General features: G+C 35.6%; 1 protein-coding gene across 2 annotated transcripts in view; it reads right to left on the reverse strand.

Moving 5' to 3' along the window:
- The window catches only part of Rad17 (Rad17 checkpoint clamp loader component), a 99,500-nt gene that overhangs the window by 6,851 nt on the left and 67,915 nt on the right, over positions 1-24,734 (reverse strand). Inside the window, exons 10-13 of one of the 2 annotated variants that reach the window (XM_081762900.1) lie at positions 24,546-24,682; positions 22,737-22,843; positions 13,168-13,267; positions 5,220-5,446 (exon numbers count right to left, since the gene is read on the reverse strand). In XM_081762900.1, coding sequence (XP_081619026.1) covers positions 5,227-5,446; positions 13,168-13,267; positions 22,737-22,843; positions 24,546-24,682 — 564 coding nt within the window. In that variant the 3' untranslated portion in view covers positions 5,220-5,226. The remainder of the gene's footprint in view (positions 1-5,219; positions 5,447-13,167; positions 13,268-22,736; positions 22,844-24,545; positions 24,683-24,734) is intronic. The other variant, XM_081762901.1, reaches the window with a different exon arrangement.

Genomic DNA, 24,734 nt, shown 5'->3' on the forward strand with positions numbered 1-24,734 from the left:
ATAGCATTTAACGAAAAAAATGTTCGAAGATCAGACATACACCAGAACAAAATGATATGCATCAGTATAAAATCTCATGCGTTGTTTTTGAGAAAATTGAGAACAAATTATTTTGTAAATTCAAGAATTGATGGTGAACTTCATCTACTAAGGCGAGACTAATACTGAAGTCTGCACTCATGACGCTCTTCTTTATAACACTAACAAGATGACAGTACATCAGGGTTCCTACTGATCTGGAGAAATCATTTTCCCAGACTTCTCCCTGACCTTTGGCAGGAAATTCCCTGACTTTTATGACAGGTGTCGGATGACGTTGACACATAAATAAAGAATAAATAACGGTGAATATTTATATATGAGAACATTTATTCTATAGAGACAAATAGTAATCAATTGCTCATACCTACAATCCACTTACCTTCCATAAAAATCTGGGCAACGTCCTATATAATGGTTAGCTAAGCTGAAATTGGTGTACAATTAATGTTAAAATAAATATTAAAAAATTCCCTGACTTTCCTGTCTTTTCCCCTGACTTTTCTGACTAGTGGGAACCCTGTACATAGTATGGTTAATGAGTTACAGTCCAAAATTATGATTAACTGTTAAAATTTAATTTCTTATTTAAATAAACTATTGCCCAAAGATAAGACAGTTGATAGATCACATCAAGTTTAACAAAATGACATGCTCGAAGATAAATTTCGATGCGCAGTTTCCGAGCAAATCAACAAAAACAAACTTTTATGGCGCCAAAAATATGTAATTCGTTGCCAATAATAACTAATAGTTCTGCTGGAACAGATTGTTTATAGCTATATTTACGTACTGTATACTTCAAAAAAGTACACTTTTGAGATATTAGATATTGGCATCTCCTAACAGTGACACACATATTCTTAACAGTTACATACATACTAGCTTAATATCCTGCAACATTTGTCTAATACCCTATATTAATTCGATTTTCACCAATGTTCGTGTATCTTTTTAAAACCTTAAAAGCAAGATAAATGTTACAGAGTAATCAGAATTTCGAATATAATATCTAAAACTTTTATTAGTTCAAAACTCCATATTTTAAAATGCAATACACATATATTGAAAATACAACAACATAAATACATAAACAGTGTACTCAAAGCATCCATCTATAGAATAACACAATTGACAGAAATAAATACATAACATGGAATATATGAACTATAAGCTTAACAACAAAGAGTAGCGTATCACCTGGGTGGTGGCATATCAGAAAGAAAGCTTCTGTAACGAAACAGGCCGTTACACATAGAATATTCAGATTATCTTTCTTGTGATAACCAATCACAATATTCACTAACGTTGTATGCAAAAGCAATAAATTAGATGTTTTCTGGTGTATTTTTCTATAATTATTCTGAGCTGTACTGGAGAAATATTTTATTTTTAGATTCCCATTTACGACATAAGTTAATGATAATGCAGGCTTCCAAGAAACAAGCGTACACCCACACAAATTCTCGATAATCACAAAATGAAGCTTAAAACTCCTAACTACGTAGTTAATACGTTTAAAAGCAAAGGAAAATCCGGTGTTTATGAAACTATTACACATTAAATACTGCATATTTTACTATATTGTCAGCTCTTAACGAAAAAATAAATAAGTAAAATAAAAAAAAATATTAAAAAACAAAGTTGAAACATAACAATCAACAGATCTCATTGAGGAAAATCATATGGGTGAGTGTAAATCCTCATGTGTAGTTTTCGAGAAAATAAAAAAAAAAAAAAGATTTTTTGTAGACCTAAAAATGTATAGTACATGATAATCACGCCACCTGTTAAGATGAAAATAGTCCTAAAATATTCACTAATCAAATTTTTCATTACGACATCAATAAGACAACAATATACGGTACGGTTAATGAGATATAGGCCAAAATTATGATCAACTCAACGTTTAATTTCTTTTTTAACTTATGATTGTTATCATCCTGTATAGTTGCGAAACTCTCAGGGAAGAACGCAGACTGAAAGTGTTTGAGAATAAAATCCTAAGACGATTATTCGAACTCAAGACGAACGGGAATGGGGAATGGCGGAAAGTTCAAACGCGGAACTACATAATATATATCGTTTACAACACATCGTTACGGTCATCAAGTCTAGGAGGTTCAGGTGGGCAAGTCATGTAGCCAGGACGGAAGAAAGTAGGAACGCTTTCAAAGTTTTAACTGGAAGACCAGTCGGAAAACGACCATTAGGCGCAGATGGGAGGATAATATTAAGATGGATCTCGCAGAAATAGGAATACAAAATAGAAACTGGATCCAGTTGGCTGAGGGCAGAAGTCAGTGGAGAGCATTTGTGAACGTGGCATAGAACCTCCGGGTTCCATAAGCCATAGAGTGAGTTAGTTATGATGTTATCTAAAGACAAGACATATATCAATTGATAAATCACATGGAGATGAACAAAATGGCGTGCTTGAAGGTGAATTACAATGCGTAGTTTTCAAGAAAATCGAGAGAAACGAATTTTTATGGCATTAAAATGTATGTCGTTCATTGCCAATCTAATGCAATTGATAGTTTTTATTCTGCTGGAATAGTGTTTGTTATTAATTTATGAACTGTATAAGAAAAACACGAACCGTTAAGTAGCAGATCGTATCTATAGTTGTTTGATTTTTCCTAACAGTGACGTACGCACTACTTATAAAATGCACACTGGTAGAAACGCACTTAAGAAAATGCTGTATATATCGTTCGCCTTTGAAAGAAAATCCCACAACAGAATGTGGGAGGCGTGTTCGGAAAGTAAGCACCGATTGGTCACTGTGCGTGAAGTAGTGAGGGCAGCACTACCATCTTTGCACAGACGTGCGCGGTAGATCAGTCTGCATCCAGCCGTGGTAGAGTTAAGATTCTCTGATCACTTCTTTCACTTTTGTAAGTTCTCAAAATGTGTGCTGCAATAGAAAATCCCGTCAAGTGCGAGATGCGAGCTGATATACGTTTTCTTACGGCAAAACAATATTCGGCAGCAGTTATTCATCGGGAACTTTGTGCCGTGTATAGACCAAATGTGATGAGTGAAGGAGTTGTTCGTGAATGGGTCCGTTCACTTAAAACTGGAAGAACAAACATTCATGACGAAGACAGGAGTGTAAAGTCATCAGTGGTCACTGATGAAGTCATTCAGAAAATTGATCGAAACGTTTGTGAAAATGTGTTATATGGCGTAGTGACACAGAGGTTAGGCTACAGGAAATACTGTAGCTCAAGGTAGAGACCTGCACAGGCCGGGCTTGGGCGGGCCAACTCTGTTATTTCTTTGGGCCGGGCCGACACTGATTTCTCTTCAGGTCGGGCCGGGCTGGGGCCGATTAATTGCAATTCTTTAATAATTATTGACTTTTGTTAAACGATAATTGGAATAAAGCCAAACGTTGAAGAAGTGTGCCCGTGAAAAATGTTACAAAGAATGCAATAGCTATTCACAGTTTGTGGTGCTTAGCGGCTCCACTTTCACTATACAGGATTGCAGGCATTGCTCGGTAAATTGAGCTCTGACTTTGACCCTCACTGAACCCAAAATATGACAAGAAGGGGTGGAAAAGTTTTGCCTGTCGCTAAACAATATTGCCATCTTCACTTTATGCAAAAATCAATTAAATTAGATTTTTGTTACAGGGAATGGAGTTTTTGTTCTCTCGATGACAGGCAAAGTTCTAGGAGGCAATGGTACCATTCGGGAGGCAAGCGTCAGGTTGTGAACCAGAGTTTAGAAAATGTTTCTGAGGGTTAGATCAAGTTTAATACTAAATTTTGAGAAAGATTGGGGCTCGAGCTAAATCTTTTTAAAATTTATCGGGCCGGGGTCGGGCCAAAAACTTAAAATTTCTCGGACCCGAGCCGGGCTTGGGACAAAAATTTTAAAAAAACTTATCGGGCCGGGCCTGGCTCGTACCTAAAATCTCCAAAACTTTTCGGGCCCGGGCTGGGTCGGGCCTAGGTTCATTCGGGCTGGATTGGGCTCGGACCGAAAAATTCGGCTCGTTCAGGTCTCTAGGCCAGAGATTTTTATGCTGATGGAATTTCTAAGTTAGTGCAGAGATATAATAACTGCTTGAATGTTTATAGAAACTATATAGAAAAATAGAGCAAAGAGGCAGTTTTCAGATGCATATAATAAATTCTTCTATTTACTTTGGTGTTTTTTTTTTTTTTTTTTTTTAACCAATCGGAGTTTACTTTCCGAACGACCCTCGTATGTCCGTAGAAGGCCAGTAATTTGAAGATCGTCAGACGAAACGAGTTTAGTTGTGTGTGGATCACAGTCTGTCTGCAATGCCAAGATGACGTCAGCGAACTCCTACTGTGCAATTAAATGATTTCGAGCGTTGGGCTATGAGAGGCCGGGCTATCCCACTCGCGTGGCTGTTACGTTTCAGTAGTCCATCGGTCGTATACACGATGGGAGGCAAAGGATTCTTACAGCAGATGCACTGAAGAATCGCTAAGGCAGCGCTAAAACACAGGACTAGTGCAATCAGAGAAATAGTGGTCTTTCATGTGAAAACACAAATACTAAATAATCGTTGCTTGAGGCAGGGCTGCGTTCCTGTGCTCCTCTCATACAATTATACCTGACTATCGCCGAGAATATCTTTGGTGTGTCAGGAGGGACTTCAATGGCGAGATAAATGGAAGTCTTTCAATTTAACGTTCCACAATTATGCCCTTTAGGCTAAGGGAGACGGATGATTAAGGTAACCAAATGATGATGGAATAATTGGTGGTATGACAAAGTCGAAGGAAAAGGGAGTACCCGAGAAAGCCCATGGACATGATGATGTCTACCTCAAATTTACTCGGTCGGGATCGAACCAGTGACCCCACGCACGAGGTAAGCACTCTACCATTGAGCTACCATGCACAAACGAGGGACAAATGGACAGCGGTACTATTCAGTACTGGAGTATTAATTGATTGTAGCGCCATTTCTCAACGTACTATACATTTAGTCCTAATGACCTCAAAGCTTCAAAATACCTTCACTCGAAGATGGTTGTCTTATTAAAGTAAAAATTTATTTAAAGAAAAAGTCATCTCTACGGCTTTCAACAGGAATATATGTGTTCATATTGTTTCGTATATGAATGTGTAAAAGGATGGAAACAAATCAAATCATATATTAGTGTGTTAACAAAGAAAAAAACTACTTACCAATTACCTAACCAAGGTTGTCTTCCTCACTATCCACTTCTTCAATTGAAACTGAGGCATCACTTTCATAGTTACACAGATCAACATTTCTGTACCTAGAACTTTCTTGTTCAACTGCTTCTGCATTCCATGAGCTTAGAACCGAAGATCCATAAGGGAAGATTTCAGGGATCGCAACTTCACTGTCAGCGCTCACAATGTTAGAGCCAAACTCATTACTTTCAACACTGAGGAAAAAAAGTCAAAATACAATTTTTCCGAACCTACATTATATATATATATATATATATATATATAAGCGTTTTCACAAAATCATAGAAATGCAATGTAAACGGAAAACTGGATAGCAAAATGAGATTCAAGTTCACTGATATCAGATTGATGCAAAAGTACGTCCCGTTTTTGTGACAAAATTTAAAGAAACAGTTGTTTTCTTAAAGATAAGATTTAATAAATAAGTGACATTCTATTCAATGACCTTTCTCCATCTCTCCGGTAGCTACATAATCCTGTGCGTATATAAGTTCTAAGGTTTCTGGCGAAAGAACTGATCAAGATGATTCTTCAGGTCCTCCAAGAGAATAAAGTTTCTACCATCAAATACATGATAATCGGAATACACGGTCGGGGTAGTATAGTGGTGGACCAAAACATTTCAGTCAAGTTGTAACAGTTTATGTCGGGTGGCCAAAGGCACGTGCGGTCTAGCATTATCTTAATGGAACATAACATCGTTTCTGTTGGCTCAATCAGAACGCTTCTGGTCGGTTGCTTGCTTTAATTCACTGAGTTCTGAACACTATTACTCTGAATTGCTGATTTTCAGGTTATATGTTACAATAAGCGATTCCCTTCTATTTCCACCAAATGAAATGAAATGAAATCTTTAAGTTTTACGTCCTACGATTATGCTGGCTAGGCTAAAGGAGACAGTGATGATGAGAAATGGATGAAATGAAGAAAGTGGGAAGAAACGGGAGAATTCCAAGGAAACCCACGCACATAGTGTTTGTCCACCACAAAGTTCACTTGGAGTGAGCTGGGATCGAATCAAGGATCCCCTGCATCAGAGGTGAACGCTCTACCACTGAGACACCGCGGGCCATCCCACCAAATGAATAGCACAATCTTTTTCGGATGTAAACTGGCTTTTGCACTAGCCCCGCTTATATCATGATATCTTATGCCTAACATTGTTAGACATAATCCATCTTCGAAATCTTTCAGTTTAATGTATCACTCTTATGCACTTTTAGGCTAAGGGAGATGATGATCAAGGCAAGAGAATATACGAATATGGGAGAAAACCGGAGTACCGAGAAAACGTACGGACACAATGGTGTCCACCACAAACTTACTTGGGCTGGGATCGAACCGGAGACCCCACGCACCAGAGATAAGCGCTCTACCACTAAGCCAGAGTGTCCGCTTTATACTGCTGACTGGTTGAATCCAAGAATTTCTCACATCTCCCGAGTTCTTCTATACCGATTACTTTGAATCAAAGACAATATTTCGTTACTATCAGCCTCGGCCGGTCGTCCCGAACGTGGTCCATCACTAACATTAAAATTGTTTTCACGAAACTTTCTGAACAGTTTAGGCACGTGGAATCGTAAACAGTCCCTTCACCGTACATAGCACATATCTTATTTTGCGTCTGCGATGCATTCTTAGCTTTTCGGAAATAAAAACATAATATCTCGAAATGCTACCTATTTTCTGTCATTGTTCATTTTGCACAAAATGTAAACAACACAACCAAATCGCCTATTTTTTCCTGCGTCACACAACAGCAACTTTACACATGCAGTAAGAAACACTTTAGTTTTGCGCTACTATGTCATCTAACGCTAAAAACGGGACGAACTTATGTATCAAATAAATAAATATTATCTCGAAAGCATAATGTTTCTTATTAGTGCTTTTTCTCTCAATAACAGAAACCAGTTCCTTATTGACCACACACAACATACTGCTGGAGAGTGGCCGCAGAATTGACAACAAAGAGATCATGTGCAGTTTGATATTTAATTGCATCTGGAAATAAAGAACTTCAATGTGTTTTGGAGATGCAAGACCCAAAGCTTACTTTTCGCAAGCTAGATCACTATTAAGAACACAGGACTTTAGCAGTACCTCCTCTTTTGCCTTTCTAGTTTTCTATTTTTGTTCAAGCTCTCGTAACAGGTTAATACAAATCAAGGTATATCTAGTTATTTCATAGCATTGGCCCAAAAACATTAGTTTTGCTACGTCCTCTTCGTCTTCATTGAAATGCCGAAAGATAAGTAGTATTTGATTTAAAATGTTTAAAATATTAAAAACAAACTGGATCTTAGTAGCATTTGGCTACAATATGCGTTTTCAACTGAATGTTTGCGTGAAATAAAGTTATTGTATTTTTGTCACAAAAACGGAAGTTCACTTCGTGGACTGTGTAATTCCAGTTCCTCATTCTTGACGGCATAGCGGATTCACCCTTCTTCATATGGACAGACTGGAAACCAGCTACCAACATTAACAATCTGTAAAATAACATAGTTGGTACTATGTGCATTTTCTCTCGTTTTAAGTATAATTGCCATTGCTCTACTTTGCTTTTTTTATCATCATCAGTGGCGTATTTACGATTTTTTTTCGGGGTGGGCTTCGCTAACTTTAGCCCTGGAAATGTGAAAATTCTGCAAGATATTTGATTTACTTTAATATAGTAAACAAAATTCGGGAAGCTTAAGCCCGGAAGCCTCCCTAAATACGCTACTGATTACCATACATATGTTTATTATGTCAAAAATCGTTTATTCTTATTATTTCATATTCACGTTAAACAGAAAAATACATAAAATAACAATAACTTCCGTCGGTGACGAAAATGAGATACAAATCTTATAACCTGCTATATAAATTTGAGTTTATTTAGTAGCTGGCTATGTAAATAGTATTTTTTTAAAATTAAAAAAAGCTGATCATATTATGCAGTGGGTTGATGAGAATGAAATGTGTTAACTTTACGTCTGCTGGGAAACCATTCCTTGTAACGCAATCAATGGAAGGACTGAGGTCACATGTACATCACAAACTTCGTACATGTTCAGAAAACAGGCTGGGATCGGACAGTCAGTCGGTCAGTAAGCGGTACGGGCTGTGTGAACTCGCACGGAGAAAACACAATTGAGAATGAGTGGTTTTCCTTTACAGTTTAAATGGGGATATTCTGTATATTTAACCGCCAAAAATAACAGCATCGCATTGGGACCAGGAGTTGTGAATGAATGCACTGTAAAATTTCATGCCGGTAACACAATATTACAAAATGTGTCCAGCGGCTATCAATCAACAGAATGATCTGATGAGCTCCTCAGGAACACCGTGGAAACATTCATATTCGCTCGGAAAAGTATTAGTGCAATTGCAGACGAGTTAGGCACATACACAATACTACTGTCACTCGATGGTTCCGGGCAATCCGTAGGTTGAAAAAGTTGGACTCATGCCTGCCACATGAATTGATACTGGCCAACAAGGATAGTCGTCTAGACATGTGCAGTTATCTGAGTGTACGGAACAACTGGAATGTTTCCTGCAACGGACTGTCACTTCTGATGTTACCTGAGTTTGTCACATCAATAACAAACAGTCAGGACTGGTTGAATTCTCAATGTCCAGGACGATTTCCAAAACCAACCACCCCTTCATCCGCTGGTGGAGAAGATCAATCATGTCTTCCTCCATCGACGCGAGACCATCACTGCACCCCGTTATAATATTGATTTCCAGGAAATGCATTGTAAATTTGTCCGCAAGCATCCACCAACGCCTAATAGATGTGGTGTCTTAACGTTGGACGACAATACACGCCTACATGTTGCAAAAACTACTGGTGCAGCAACCTAATCCTTCGTATGGAACTCTTCCTCACCTATCGTATTCTCCTAACGTCTCATCCACTGACTACCACCCATTTCCCACCACTTCTTGGAAGGGTAAAAGTGTGTAGCTGCAGACCAGACTGCTTTGATTATCCAAGTATTTAGTTTTCATTTTATTTTATTTATTTATTTTTGCCTTTGAAAGTGACACGTCATATGGACATTTCAATCACACCAACCATAATATATTGTTTGTCCCCTATACAAATCCGCACCGTTAGCTTGACGTACTTCGAAACAACTGTAGAAAAGGGAGTGAATGCTACTTAGAATATTTTTGTGTGTATCCTAAGGAGAGAGGAAGATCAAAATGGAGCTATATATATATATATATATATATATGATGGGGTAAAAATGTGAGGGGGCAGGAGGCGCCGAAATTTTTCTCCCCTAGGATGTCAAAATACCTAAAGCTGGCCCTGTTTCATTAATGGCTGAGCTGTTCAAATTAATTTTTAAAGGTACGTTGGGTCGAGCTGGGTTTTTATTTCACTTTATGCACTTAATTCTTTGTCATAGTGAACATGGTGGGCCATATCTGTAAAGGCTTCAGATGGTTTTGCTTTTATACTTTCCGTATAATAATTATTATTATTTTATGAAGGGTTCTCAACATGATTGTACATATTTCTTGTAAAGTTCTCGGAGATTTGTGTTAGTATATTCACAACTTCTGCTTAACTTAGTGATACTGTAAATTAACATAACCGTACAGCTCCAAGTAGATAGTTGGGGCTGCGGTGTCTCAGTGGTAGAGCGTTCACCTCTGGTGCATGGGGTCTTTGGCTCGATTCCAACTCGCGCCAAGTGAGCTTCGTGGCGGACAAACACCGTGTGCGTGGGTTTTCTCGGGGTTGTCCCGTTTCCTCCCACTTTCTTCATTCCACCATTTCATTCATTTCTCATAATCACAGTATCCTTTAGCTTGGTCGGCATAACCGTGTTACATAAAACTTAAAAATTTCACTTTCCAAGTAGGTAGCTGAACATAAAATTATTATTATTATTATTATTATTATTATTATTATTATTATTATTATTATTATTATTATTATTATTATTATTATTATTATTTCATTTTGAAATGCAAACTTTAGTCTATACTTTGTATAATTAATGCTGGAGTACAATTCTGGTTCATAAAACAGAAAAAAATGTTCGAAAATTTTTTGTAAAATTTCGTTGAAATAACTGTTCTTTACAAAAGGTTCTAAGGTTACGTATTCAAAAATGAAGTTTTGAGAAATTTGACTCCAAACATTCTCACAGTTAACACACTTCAAAAGACTCTTGATTCCCTTAAACCTGTACTATAACTGTAACTTCCGTTTTTATCTGCATTCTCTTGTACTTTTCTGAATTTTATTTTTTTCATTCTCGACTTCTTTACAACTTGCTGCAAGAATTTCATATTTAGCCATTCATTTCATTTCTTCATTCTTTGCTGTTTCCATTGTATTTCCCAGGCAAGATTCTCATTTCGATAATCACATCGATTCTTGATACAAAACTACTGTCAAAACATAATACAGCATCATATACTACGATATGAAGTACTTCAGAACCAATAAAGCATGTTTGAGGGTAGTGTTCTCAAATCAAAGTTTGTATATTGAGCTTCGATGAAGCTTGCATTTGGATTTTGGGCATTGCCATGTATACATTTTGCTAGAAGTTTTGTGTGTGAGGCTCTAAATACAATTTGCGACATTTACAACTGCACTAGATAAACAAATTAATGGTCATACCTTTCTCCACTCTCTTCTGTTTTGTTGAACCGACACAATGATTTGCTTTCTTTAGGACATAACATGTACGTACTATTTTTAATCGGTGAAGTATCTACGAAGAATCAAAGAAACTGAGCGAATTTTTAACAGAAAACAGAACTATAGTAACAAGAACTGAAATACACATTTTGAAGCATATATACAGAGTGGGCACAAAGTATTTTTTTCCCAAACAAGTATTCTTCACATATTGGGGAAAGCGACACTGTGCTCTGTACATATACACATTCACATCGCACTTTGTTGTCCATCGTAAGCTCCCATGAACTACAACTCCTTGCAACAGAGGTGAGCTCTTCCCATCTTAGCCACCGTGAATTCTATTGTACTTGAATACACTTACAATAACCAAGGGAGCACGGTGTCTCCATTCTAACGCACTCGCCTCTGGTGTACTATGATCTCAAGACAATGTGTACTTGTAGTAATCAACATTGTGTTTAGAATAGTTTCGCTTCTCTCAGATTTAATTTAATCCACAAAACATTCATTAATGATTGTAGTATGTATTTATCAGGCACGTTTAGCCTGTATAGCATACATACAGTACGTTAAACTACAGATCCAATTTAAGTTAATATTATAATCATCGAACGTAGTAATACACAAATCAAATTAACATACAGTGTACAACCATCAGGCTCTTCAGAGCTTTCTGATGGAGTTTCTTGTACATCAGCTTCAAGCAATTTCACCTGAAAAAAAGACTGCAAACAATTTAAACAAATGATAGCATTAGAACTGAATATATTTAAAGATGTTATTGCATATTAAAAATAAGCTTCTATTTACTAACGATACACTATTTCAGGTAAAGAAAACAAAGACAAATGAAAATATGTATCATGAAACGTAAGGTAAACATGAAGTAAGGGGAAAAAAATATAGCACATTAGTGTAACCCATTTTAGAATTAGAACAGATGATTAACGAGGTGATTGGACTATCCATTGTTTCCTATGTTGATATTAATCAGTGAGTCTGTGCGCTGGTACTCAAGCAAACGATCATTAACAATCATGGAAATATGATTTGTCATTTCCTTTCAATAGCAATATAGGATTCAGTGCCTTTTTGTATTGTTTATCTTTTTTTCTATCCTATAGATACAAAGAAATTGTTTATCTTTTTCCATCAAATTAGGGAAATCCCAAAACTTAGAGTACAGTTAAACTTTAAGTGATTTTATTATTTTTGGATTTATATTAAAGGGAATTCATATATTTTCATTATTCTCACTATGAATCACTGTAGTAGATTTTCATTTTCATTGTTCTCAATGTAATACAATATGTATTGAAATGTTTCAATTTTTCCTTTCAGATATTTTGGGATCTGATGATGCTTCTATGTCTAACTTCTCACGTCTCTTCGGAAGGAATTCCTGAATTGAATAAGCAATCTACTTTGGCAAATTGGGAATTGCTCTTTCACAATCAGGATATAAAACTCACAATACTGACACAGTTTATACCACCTTAAGAGTCCATCTAGATACTAATCACATGAATTTGGTTACAAATCCTGTATTAATGAAACAAAATCTATCGATGAGTTAGGTTTGCACAGTTACAAACCATTATTTCTTGTGTATTCAAATACTCCAACAACTTTCTCCATTGTTGACACTAACACCGCTCTATACGGTGAATTGTTTCAAGGCTTTTAAGAAAATCTTGTTTTGACTTCTCGAAAAGCAAAACATCAAGAATTCTTTAAACTTTATTCAACAACACGATGGTCATTTAAATTCGGAATTAAATACTATGAAAAATGCCTGTAGTCACCAAGTGGAAATTATTCGTAGATCAAGAATCAACAATCTGAAGATCGATTCTCAGCTGACACCCTAATATTTAACGATCTTCACAGAATAGCAATAGAATGATCGGAAACTTCCGTATGCCTAAAATAACAAAAAAATATCTACAGTAGAACATATTCCCTCAAGATTTCAATAAACAACGTGATATACAAAAAAGATTGAAGGAAATAAATATGAAAACTTTATGTATTTGATTGATAATTTACAAATTACACGAAGTTCATGTGACAGCTGATTGCAAATACGATGAATTGTTGTTTTGTAATCCTGACTGAAAGCTGCAAGTTGGATAACTACGATATAAAAATAGACTGACATCCTTAATATTAACTCCAATGAATTTACCACAACTGAGGTACAAAAGGTTACACATATCAAATTATAATATAATAATAACTTACGGAAAGAATCCCTCTTCTTGAAGTATCAAATCTGTTTGCGTTTCTGTTTCCTTACTTGGTGCCCCTAGCGTTCCAAGTTTCTCCACGTATTGTGCTTGCTCTACGAAAAAGGAAAGATATTTCTCGTGCTAAGAGTTGGTTTTAAATTTTCATGACATCATTTCGAAGTAAAACATGAATTCACATATTGACTACCATAATGATCATCACATTATATAACTTACTATTGTCAAAATTCTGGTACTGTTACTACTGTTAGAAACTAATATTCGGATATTCGAACAGTATAGAAATTATTCGAATAGTTTTAACAACACTAATATGACTTGCTCACTTTAAGAGATCTAGAAATAACTTCACTGTTTAGCTTTTTGAATTGTGAGGATATAAGGTTCAAATTTTCCTATTATTATTATCATTATTATTTCGTATTTTGGATGCAGTACGTACGTAATTATGCCTTTGTGCAAGGCTATATATATATTTGAAACTGGAATAAACTGAAATGTGTTCAAATTAATAAAATAAATAAGAAAGCAAGAAAAAATCTGAAACTGAATTATAACTTATGGATGTCCAGAAGAAGTTTTATGCACACCTTGGTAAAACTGCTGCGGAAACATTTCACGTGTTGCATGCACTAAGTGTATAGGGATATTTGTTTATCCTGTAACCATATATTTGAAGACCACAGGTGTTTCAGTGAAGAAATAAAATAAATTGAAACGAACACGACATGCAGCAAGGACGGTGGCAAGAGCACGATTGATTGGCGAAGTGAGGGAAATCACTACAGAAGATCAAAATGCTAAGCTTCGAAAACGAAAGCTTAAAAAAATAAAGTTTTACGTCGTGATTATGTCCTTTAGGCTAAAGGAGACGGATGATTAAAGAAACTGAAGGAATTGGTAGAATGAAAATGTAGGAGGACACGGGAAATCCGAGGAAAAGACATGGACACGATGTTGTTTAGCTACGTTTCGAATGCTTGTTGAATAGCTAAAAGTGAACAAGGTAAATCTAATGTTTAATGAAGAGGAAAGTGAACTCGTTTCATTCCACATTCGTTAACAAATTGAGCAAAAGCAGGACAGACTTAATGAGGAGCTTTCTAACGCCAATAGGGACACTTTCTATTTAATATAATAGGACAAGACACAGGTTTTACAATATGACTCAAAGACAAAACGTCGAAGTGCTGAGTGGAAGTTTCCTAACTTTCCAAAAGCCAAAAAATTGTACTAGTCAAAATAATCATTAAAAAAATGCTTTTTTATGACAGTAAGGGCAATATGTATATGGAGACAGACAGTGCTGCATTTTATCTTGAGATACTGAAAAGTTTGATGCAAAGAATAACATGTGAGGTCTGAGTATTAGGGTAATGGCAGCTGGTTCTGCTGCATAACAAGTACCAAGTCACAAGGCTTTGATTACGAAGAACTTTTTGGGAATCTATATGTTGACACAACCTCTCTATTCACCGAATCTGTCTCCGTGTGATTATATTTTATTTTCTAAGCTCAAAGCTGCACTGAAATGATCCTACTTCTTTGAGGCTGTACCAACAATCAAGAAATAAGACTATAAGACTTTAAATAGCGTTACTCAAAACGATTCCAGCAATCCTTTCATGTAGTGATAGGCAAGACGCAACAATATGTGGATGCAGAGGTGGGGAGTTTCCTGCTTTGAATGATCTAAGTTGAAGTAACTTTCTATGAACACCTGTTTATTTTTCTACAGCACCAGTTACAATTTTAAATTGCCCTACTATATTATAATGATATTAGATGAAATAACCATTCTTCGCATGGGGAGAATAGATTTATGGAAAATATTTGAACTCTCTACCCTCTTCGGATACTCCCGTTAATCAACGTGACATGATTAAAAAACACCTTGAGATAGGACTATGTATTAAAATTCATTTCAAACGGGTAAGCAGGTTTCTGTGATGAGATCGCAAACAACAGACAACGTCAATTCCAATATGGCGAAAAAAGTTGCCCCTCCCTCCTTTAAGCAGAAATTTTGAAAATGATCGGTCACGTGTCCGAGTTTATTTGTAATGAGGAGTCCATATATAGAGTTTTATCTTCCTAACTTGAGGGGCTCGTGAGATACTCTATATTTCACAATAATTCTGAATCTTTTACCCCTTTTAATTGAAATGATGACTGAAAGCCAGTTCAAGGTATGCACTAACAAGCAACGTACAGAACAAGGCGGATCAGATCCGAATCAAACTTCGCCAGAGGACACATAATAGAAAAGAAGAAAAAATGCCAAATTGGAGCTGCCCTCATCCAGAAACATCAGAGATATGCTCCGCAACATAACGCACCACGCGACACTATAATATAAGGTAAACGTCGCAAGATATCCATTTATGTCGAAAACGGAAAGGATGGGCAGCACCAGGATGATATCAAGATATTTGATAAGCTATAACACTGACTTGGCGGCCATCTTGAAAGCCGCGATCTTGCATATAGCGTAAGGTATTGAAATGAGAAGCGGGGTGTGTGATATATCAATGTAAGGTAAAAAATGAAAATGAAATCTTTAAGTTTTACGTCCCACGGTTATGCCGGTTAGGCTAAAGGAGACGGTGATGATGAGAGATGAGTGAAGTGGTGGAATGAAGAAAGTGGGAGGAAACGGGAGAATCCCGAGAAAACCCACGAGCACGATGTTCGTTCACCACAAAGTCCACACGGCGTGAGCTGGGACCGAACCAGGAACCCCAAACACCGGAGGTGAACGCTCTACCACGGATTTTTTTTTTTAATTCTGTTTCTGAGGAAGGGAAATGGAGTCAATTTCTATATTATAATTTTGGTTTTATTAAAGAAATATCCTTAGGTAATTAAAAACAAACACTAGTGCAGAATGTCAGCAAAACTGGAAATTTGATTAGCAGTTGGTTGATAAAGCTCTCAGTACCGAAACTTAAAATAAAATTCAAAAAAGGCTACTATGAGCATGATATATGTAAATATTCTACTTTTGTATTGAAATGAATGTAATTCAATTGAGTGCAAATGTCTTAAATCAAAATGTATCTTACGGTTAGTGACGTGGATTGGGTCATTGGTTCTTATTATTGAAGCCAATAAACTGGTGATATTAAATAAATATAGTTTAGAATTATTTTATATTATTCCGATACGTGGTCTCCTTTCACTAAAGTAAGGCCACTGGTTTGGGACATGCAAAAACGATTTAACTCAGTCTTGACTAGAGCTGCCCACGAGACAAGACATCTCGTCAAGTTTGAAAAAGTATCGTCTCGTCTCGATTCTCAAAGAATTCTTTAACGTCTCATCTGGAAACATTTCTCGTTTTGTTAAGCAATTTTTATATTATTGACTTTTGAAAGTAATCTAGATAAATTTTTGCACTTAGTAGTGAGAAATTTAAATGCATTAAATGGGGATAAGCGTTCAATAATTAGCATTAATTAAAAAAGATACATATCGCCCGAATTTCTTAACCAATGTTCATATCGAAACTAGACCCGTAGCTAGGGGTAGGCAGGGATTGACCCCCTTCAATGACTTTTACGCCCCCTGAAACTTTCATGCTTTGTTTCATCAGCTTTGCTTCACTTCCAATTACGCAATCCTTCTTTTTGTTACTTGGACTACTCTGGCCAGAAGGACCAGGTTGAGAATCATCTGATACCGCCGAAATGAATTAGATATTTTCAATCAGCGAAAAAATACGAAGACACCAGCACACTACAATCACTTCGAACAAAATATCGAGGGAAAGTAGAGAACTCAAATTTACCAAATGAGAACTATTGACAACATTAGAGGTCATAAACAATAAATTGAAGCGTTCTATAAGGAACGAAGTTTATTGAGAAAGTATTCTAAGCTAAGATTTTCATTTCCTTCTCTTCATTTCTTTAATTAAAAAAAAAAAAATAGCAAGTTGGTGTCTAGGTTGAACTAAAAAATCAATTTTTACTTTTGCTGTCATCATATGACGATCTGGAACGAAAACTTTCAAACAGAGAGAAAAAAATCATTCAGTCTAGAAATCTGGCAGCATTGACTCCTTTGCAACCTCCAGTGAAATTTGTGGTTGCTAAGCCACAGGGAGTTGAAGAAAGTCTTTCGTGTTCCAGGAAAAATGGTCGTTTATCTATGGCCCTAAGAATATGCTGAGTCCCAACTCCCTAACTTCAGGGATTTGTGAGATACTCTATTTTGGGTAAAACACTTGAATCGCTTTGACCTACCTTAGCGCACACATTTCTAAAACATCCTTTCTTATTTATTGCTCTCGTAAGAGAAGGATTTTTTTTTTTTTTTTTTTGGTCCAAATTTCATGTTTCTATATATGTATATTAGTATGACTTAAGCATCTATGAGTGAGTTACTTTCATTCTTTTATAAAATGCTACGAGATTACTCCGTTTTCCCCTTTCAACAGCGTAATTTTCGCAAACGCTAATATACGTGTTTCCTTTGTTTTAAATTAAGAGTTTGTATAACGAATTTCACACCTTCAACTTAAGAGATTCCTTACATTAAGCATTTTCTGAATAAAATAGAGATCTTAAATACTATAAAAACTGTTCCCCTTTCACCCTTTAGAAGCGGAATCTTCATAAACGTTGCAATATGTATTTCTTTATCATCATTATTTAAGCGTTTATAAACCAATTTTCACGCTTCCAACTTAAACGAATCTTCACGTTAGGCACTTTTTCAATAAAGAAAGAGAAATTTGGATATTATAGAAATGACCACTCTTTTTCACGGGAAGTGGAATTTTCGAAAAGGCTGAAACAGGTATTCCCTTATTTTTATTTAAGAATATAATAACGAATTTAACATCTCCCAAGAGCTCCCTCGTGGCTATATGGTAAGCACACGTATCTTGGGTGCGAGAAACCAGTGGGAGCACATATGGTTCGGATCCTACGTTACGCTGTAGGTCCACATCTCATGTAGCCTCGCAGAAAGAAAAAAAAAAAAACTCAAACCAAACCCCAACAATAAATAAAGGGAAATTTCAGTATCATCGAAATTGCCCTCCTTAGAAGTGGAGTTTTCAAAATTCTGAAACACGTATTCTCTTATTTTTGGATTAAAATATCCAATATATTTCAGACAGAAATTTTCTTGTAGGCCTTATATCTGGAGAACTTCTTACAGTGTAGCCAAACCAAAACTGCCACTTAACTCAGTATGATGTGCTTATTCCGTAAAAAATACGAAAACTCGATTTAGGGGCCAATAAAAATTTTTGTGGGCCCTGACCCAACGTCTAATTATTGGCCAAGATCGCAATCTTTTGATCTATTATTTGGATCATTCCTAAAATTCTTGTTCTAATTAAGACTTTATATACCGATTTAACATTCCCAAGTTAAGTGAATCCTCACATTGGGCACTTCCTCCATAAAGAAAGAGAAATTTGGATATTATAGAAATGACCCCATTTGTTTCCTTAGGAGTGAAATATTCGAAAAGGCTGAAGCACAGGTTCCATTACTTTTACTTAGGAGTTTTTATACCGAATTTCTCAGCTCCAAAATTAAGCGAATCTCCACATTTGGTATTTTGTGAATAAACAAAAGTAAATTTCAATATTATAGAAACTGCCCCCTTTCCCCACATTTTAAGAGTGGAATTTTTGAAAACGATAAAACACAAATTCTCTTATTTTTATCTAAGAGGTCATATACTGAATTTCTCGTCTTCAACTTACGCGAATCTTTACACTCGGCTCTTTGTGAATAAATAAAGGGAAACTTTAATATTATTGAAATTGTCTCCCTTTTCCCATTAGGAGCGGAATTTTGAAAAATGCTAAAATACGTGTTTCCTTATTTTAATTTAAAGTCTATATACACCGAGTATCAGATCTCCAAAACAACACCAAATGACGTTCCTTTAAAGGGGCAAAAATTCATAATTGAAACAATACCCAATTCCTCTAAAAACAGTATTCTATAATTTCAACAAAGCGAACACTAGAACATTCAAGTTCATTATGTGGCTACCTATCCCACTCCACTTACGGACTGCGTACAGACTTATTTTTCACAGTAATGTTATAAATCGCTGTTCGGATGCATCAGCAGCTGCTTCATGCGACACAAGTCACTCACCATGCATCTTATTTTTCATTTGTGAGAACAAAAAGTCACTAGGTGTTTAATCAGTTGAGTACGGACAATGAGTCATTAATTCAACATGTTTAATGGACAAAAATTCAACAGTTTGGTTGACTGAGTGGAAACTGGCGTTGCTGTGAAGAAGAATGATGAGACGATTTGGGTTTGTTTTATGCAATTCATTGATGACCTCTGGGAAACAAATTTCCCTATACCACTCAGCATTTACAGTTCTTCGATCTTCTAAAGCCATGGTTGCCACATGTCTGGTATAACCAAAGAAACACAATCATTTGCTTGGCAATACTCTTAGAACGAACAACTTTTGTTGTTTTCGGCTCAGTTTGAAAAACCCAAAACAGTGAATTACTATTTAATTTCAGGTTCGTATGGATAGATCCAAGTTTCAGCCTGTGTAGTGAGACAGTACACCAACTTTGGCCTACTTTGGTGCAGGGATGCAAACTACTTATGAGGTCAAACTTACTGACTTTAAATCTAAAAATACTGATCAAATACTGAAAATACTAACCATATATATATATTAAATTGGCCATCCTACTCCCCATTGAACAGCTGTAAGCTTATGTTAACTCAGTTATTAACAAATCTTGCAATATAATATACGTATATTACATTCAAGAGATAAAAAACCAAGATTGCCTTTGTAAAACTGTCTAAGCAAAACCAAATTCACAGAAAACTGGATTGCAGTAAACTAATTTTCATAGGATGAAAAAATGATTACAGCTGCTCAGGACAATTTCCCTGGCCTTCTTTTACTAATACAAACTTAAGAACCTTATTGTAATGTTCATTCCTTTTTCTTTCCCTGAGAAAGGCAGTAATTAATGAAGACTAGTTTTTCTACACTTTTCTGAATTTTATCAGCCTTTTGTTTCTTTTCATCGGCTTCTTTCTTCATCTTTGTGGCACTGTCAAGCATTACTTGTGCTATATTAGCTCCAACAAGATCCTTGTTCTTAATGGCCTCTCTCAACCATTCATTTCCTTCCTTCATTAACTCATCAGATGTTTGTTTGTTCTCTTAGACGTTTTAAAGTACATTATTTTTCTTCAATTGTTCCTTTCCCAAGTTTTTTTTCAATTCTTCTTCAGCTGCCAGTTGTTTTTCTTTTGCTTCTCTTTCTTGTTGTTGTTGTTCCTTCAATTTTCTCTCCTGCTCACAGAACTCTCTATAACTTGCAAGTAGTATGCAACAGATCTAAAAGCTCTTTAAATATATACACAAGATGTGCCTTCCCATCATATATCCCATGTAGAACTTCCTTAATATGCAAATGAGCATTGAGAACCCTCTCTGACATGTTAGCCCTATCAGGGGTCATAATGCATAGGGAGCTTGAAAACCCTCTTTCAACTTCAACTGAGTTTGCTTTTGAAATTTGAACATTTTTGTTTAACCTTTCAAAGAGCCTAAAATACCGACTTCTTCAAAAATACTGACATTTACTGACCAGTTTGCATCTTTGTTGGGTGGATTTTTTGAGCATTTTTTAGAACACTAATTGACGTAAGCCAGTTCTTGAGCTTCAATCAACTTCGGGATTCAATGGTTTGGAAGTTTCCGTACGTTCAGGTAACTACGCAAAATCGTGTGTATTGCTTTCATGTCAATATTAAGACTGCCTGAATCTCACGGTGTCACATACCAATCTCTCTTAATCATTTCACGCACAATATCAGCAAAACTAGCAACAACAAACGTGGATGATGACTTTCATGAAATTCATCACTTGGAAATGTGTGACCATGCTGGAATTCGGAAAATCAATTGTATAAGTTCTATTGGATAATGCTTCATTCTCAAAAGCCAAATTAAGTCATTCGATCCATTGTTTCGGTGTTAAACTACATTTGAAATCATAAAAATCAATACCCGAAAGTGTTCAGGAGAAATTTCCATTTCTCACACAAAACTATTCATTCAAACTGCTGTGAAAAATAAACGAATAGGGTTAAACAATCAAAGATACTTTAAATATAAAAAGGTCTCTTCTTTCAAATTGTATAACAGTGGAACACTAATGCCATTGTTAGTAGTAGTTTGCAGAAATTTCTCCAGCAGCCCTCGTATATAGAATCATGGAACTTGTAAAGTTGCCCGACCTGTGTAAATAGAAACCTGCGGTGACCAGTATGAACAGGTTCGGATTCAAGAGCTTCTTCCTAACCAAAGAAAAATTAATTTCATCCAATATTTCAAATAGTTAACAGCAGCTCTTACCTTCAGGGATAAAAAGACAAAGAAAACAAGTGCGAAAAAGACAAGTTAGAATCATATATAGAAACAACCTAAAACAAAAATAATAATAACAGTAAGAAATAACTGAAAAAAAAACATTGTATATGGGGATGAGTGTTACCAACTAATGTTAAAAATTGGCAGAATATATATATATATATAAAAGATGTTGAGATAATTTAGAAAATTGTCAACAAGAATACTCCAAGATCAGAATTCAATGTAAGTTATGTTATTCTGATAAGGAAATTTTTATAAATAATAATAATAAACCTTTTTCTATGAAATTTTGATCATTTAAGTACTTAATTTTCTTGATTTTTTTTTAAATAGAAAGATCTAAAAGAAGATTTTACTTTATTATACATCCCAGTATGTACGTTACAACTACAGTCTAACTTATAAATACCTGAAAATTTATTGAGGTAATAATGAGGATAAAGATCTATCTTTCTTTTCTTTTCTTTTTTCTTAAAAACAATGGAAAGAGCTGATTTTAAATCTCGGGAAAGATAAGTAGAAGAAAGAATACCCACCCACTGGTTCTTAATAAATTTGATGTGGGAGGGATCTTCACCATCTTTACATATGATATACTTGTCGTTGACTTTAAGATACTATTAATATTTGTAAAAGGTGTCGAAAGATAAACATTACTAAGTCTGATTTAAAATACATGTGAATTTTCAGACTGAATATAATTTTGAAGAGAGTACAACGTAAATGCTATTAAGATACTCTTTTTCCAAATATTTGCTTTGATAAAAGCGGAACAATAATATCAGGGATAATCTCAGAAATCAATATTCTAATGTCGTCGAAAATTTCGCATAATAACTTGCTAGGACCACCTGGACGCTTTACAGCTACTTTTCTGTTCTTCAGTTACTCTTTGCTTGCTATTTCTCTCAGATTTCTTAACAATAGTTGATAATTATTTTCTCTTCTCGACGCAATCTTCTCGTAGTTTACATACTTTTTTTTTTTAAATCCTTTTCCTCATTTCTACGTATAACCGTAACTCATATTTTTAAAAACCTATTTTTCTTGTCTTTTTTTCCCTCCAGATGGCAGCTCCAGTTAACTGATAAAATGAGTGATTTTTTTTTACTGAGGATTTTTAGGGATTTTCCCCCTCAGATATGTGCTAGTCTCACTTACTTGCATTCAAGGAAATTGGGATAATTTTCATGAAATGAATTATATCCATTTGCAACTCACTTGTCCCGAAACCAAATTTTGGAAACAACTGCCTTCCTTCTTGAATCCTGTAATCAATGAAAAACAAGATATAGTTAGAATTTAATGTATACTCATTGCAATCGTAATTAAAACAGAATTAATTATTTTAGAAATTAAATCTTTAATATAATTTAATGCTTTATATTCTAAGTTGTAGTTAGCAGATTATAATCCACCAAGCAGTTGTAGTTAGCAGGAAGAACGAATATCAATAGCGAGGGAGTTACACATTTACTGCTTGGTAGTTCCTCACGAAGAAAACAAGGTAAATTTCTAACGTTAAAACAAACCAATGCTAGCTTTATTATGAGTTATTTTAACATACAAGTGATTTCAGTCAAATTCTAAGCATCATAAGTCAAAAGTTTCTCTTGACCTTTCATGAATGAAGCTTAGTTTCGGATCCTCAGTAGTGAGAAAGTTGTTAGGGCATAAGTTCTCAGAATCGTGAGACGATTTTCCATTTCTTACGCACTTAAAATCAATTAATTTTTTCAAAGGTTTTTAAAACTACCTTCACCATTTACAAAGTTATTTTCAGTAATATCATTCATTGTTAATATAAAGTCAGCACAAAAACCTACACGTAATGACGTTAACTCTCCTTCTAAACAACAAAGATTCAAATTCAAATTGCCCTTCTGACATGCCTTTACTACAGCTATAACATCGAAACTAAGCATTTCTCAGGATTTTTTTAAACTTTCTTTGTGTTTTACATCCTTCGCAACACTGAGATTATGAAGGGGCTTGAATCCGGTGCACAGATCATCATCGAAGACCAACCTACTTCAATATATGGCGCTCTCCACTACACTACCTAAGGAAAGTGTTTTGAAAACAATACGCAACACAGGGTGGCCCATAATTATGTATATGATGTTTCAATAACTGTAGCATTTGTAATTCTGGACAAAAAGTTTCCATATGGCAACACTGTGTAGCCTGAGAGTGGGGATGATGACGTTCTCTGGACTTAGAACTGTTAGTGTATACAAGACAAGATGGTGGGGCTGAACGAAACATTCCTGAACAGCTGGATCGGTCGACGTGGATCTGCGGAGTGGCCAGCTCGATCTCCCGACTTGAACCACCTAACTTTTTCTTATAAGGTGTTTTAAAGGACAAAGTGTATCAACATCACAATATGCAATTTGACCGAACTACGGGAAGCTACCATGGAAGAGTTCCACAGGATACTAGTACGGGTCTGTCAAACTGCTTGTGACAACTTTGCTCTTCGTCTCTGTAGGTATGTATCGATTTACATGCTGAATTGGCGGTCCATGCCATGGAGAGCAGATTAAAATTCTTGTAAGAAAAGGTGTCAGAGTAATGTGTTTATGTTCAAGTTATGTTGCTAATTTCTTTACCACAGTCTTTGAAACATCATATACATACGTATGGGCCACTCTGTATTATCTATCTATCTATCTATCTATCTATCTATCTATCTATCTATCTATATATATATATATATATATATATATATATATATATAGGGAGGACAATTTACGTAGAAACGCCCCTAATAGATAGAAAGAAAGAAAGAAAGGCACAAAAACGCTGATGAACGGCAATGGAGTATACTTCCAAATCGTACACAGTATATTCCAGTATTATTGGTAAAGAGAAAAGAAAAAGAGGAAATATTGTAAAATTTCCTTCCCATCTCCGATCTCTTTCTAAAAGGCATGGAAAAGTGTTAAGGAAGAAATATTTATATACCATTCTTCTGCCTCACGAACACTAGACGGCCACGACGATCTTCTTAATGGAGTCCACCCTGGAGTTGAGCACGCACTATTTCTCATCAAGCCCAGAACACTCAAAAACATAGCCTTTTCACTTAACTCTTCCCGATCCTGCGAAAAGAATCATTAGCTGATGAATTGCATCTCTACAAATGTAATATTC

Source organism: Thermobia domestica, chromosome 6 (genome assembly GCF_964235325.1).
Source record: "Thermobia domestica chromosome 6, izTheDome1.hap1.1, whole genome shotgun sequence".
Classification (NCBI taxonomy): Eukaryota; Metazoa; Arthropoda; class Insecta; order Zygentoma; family Lepismatidae; genus Thermobia; species Thermobia domestica.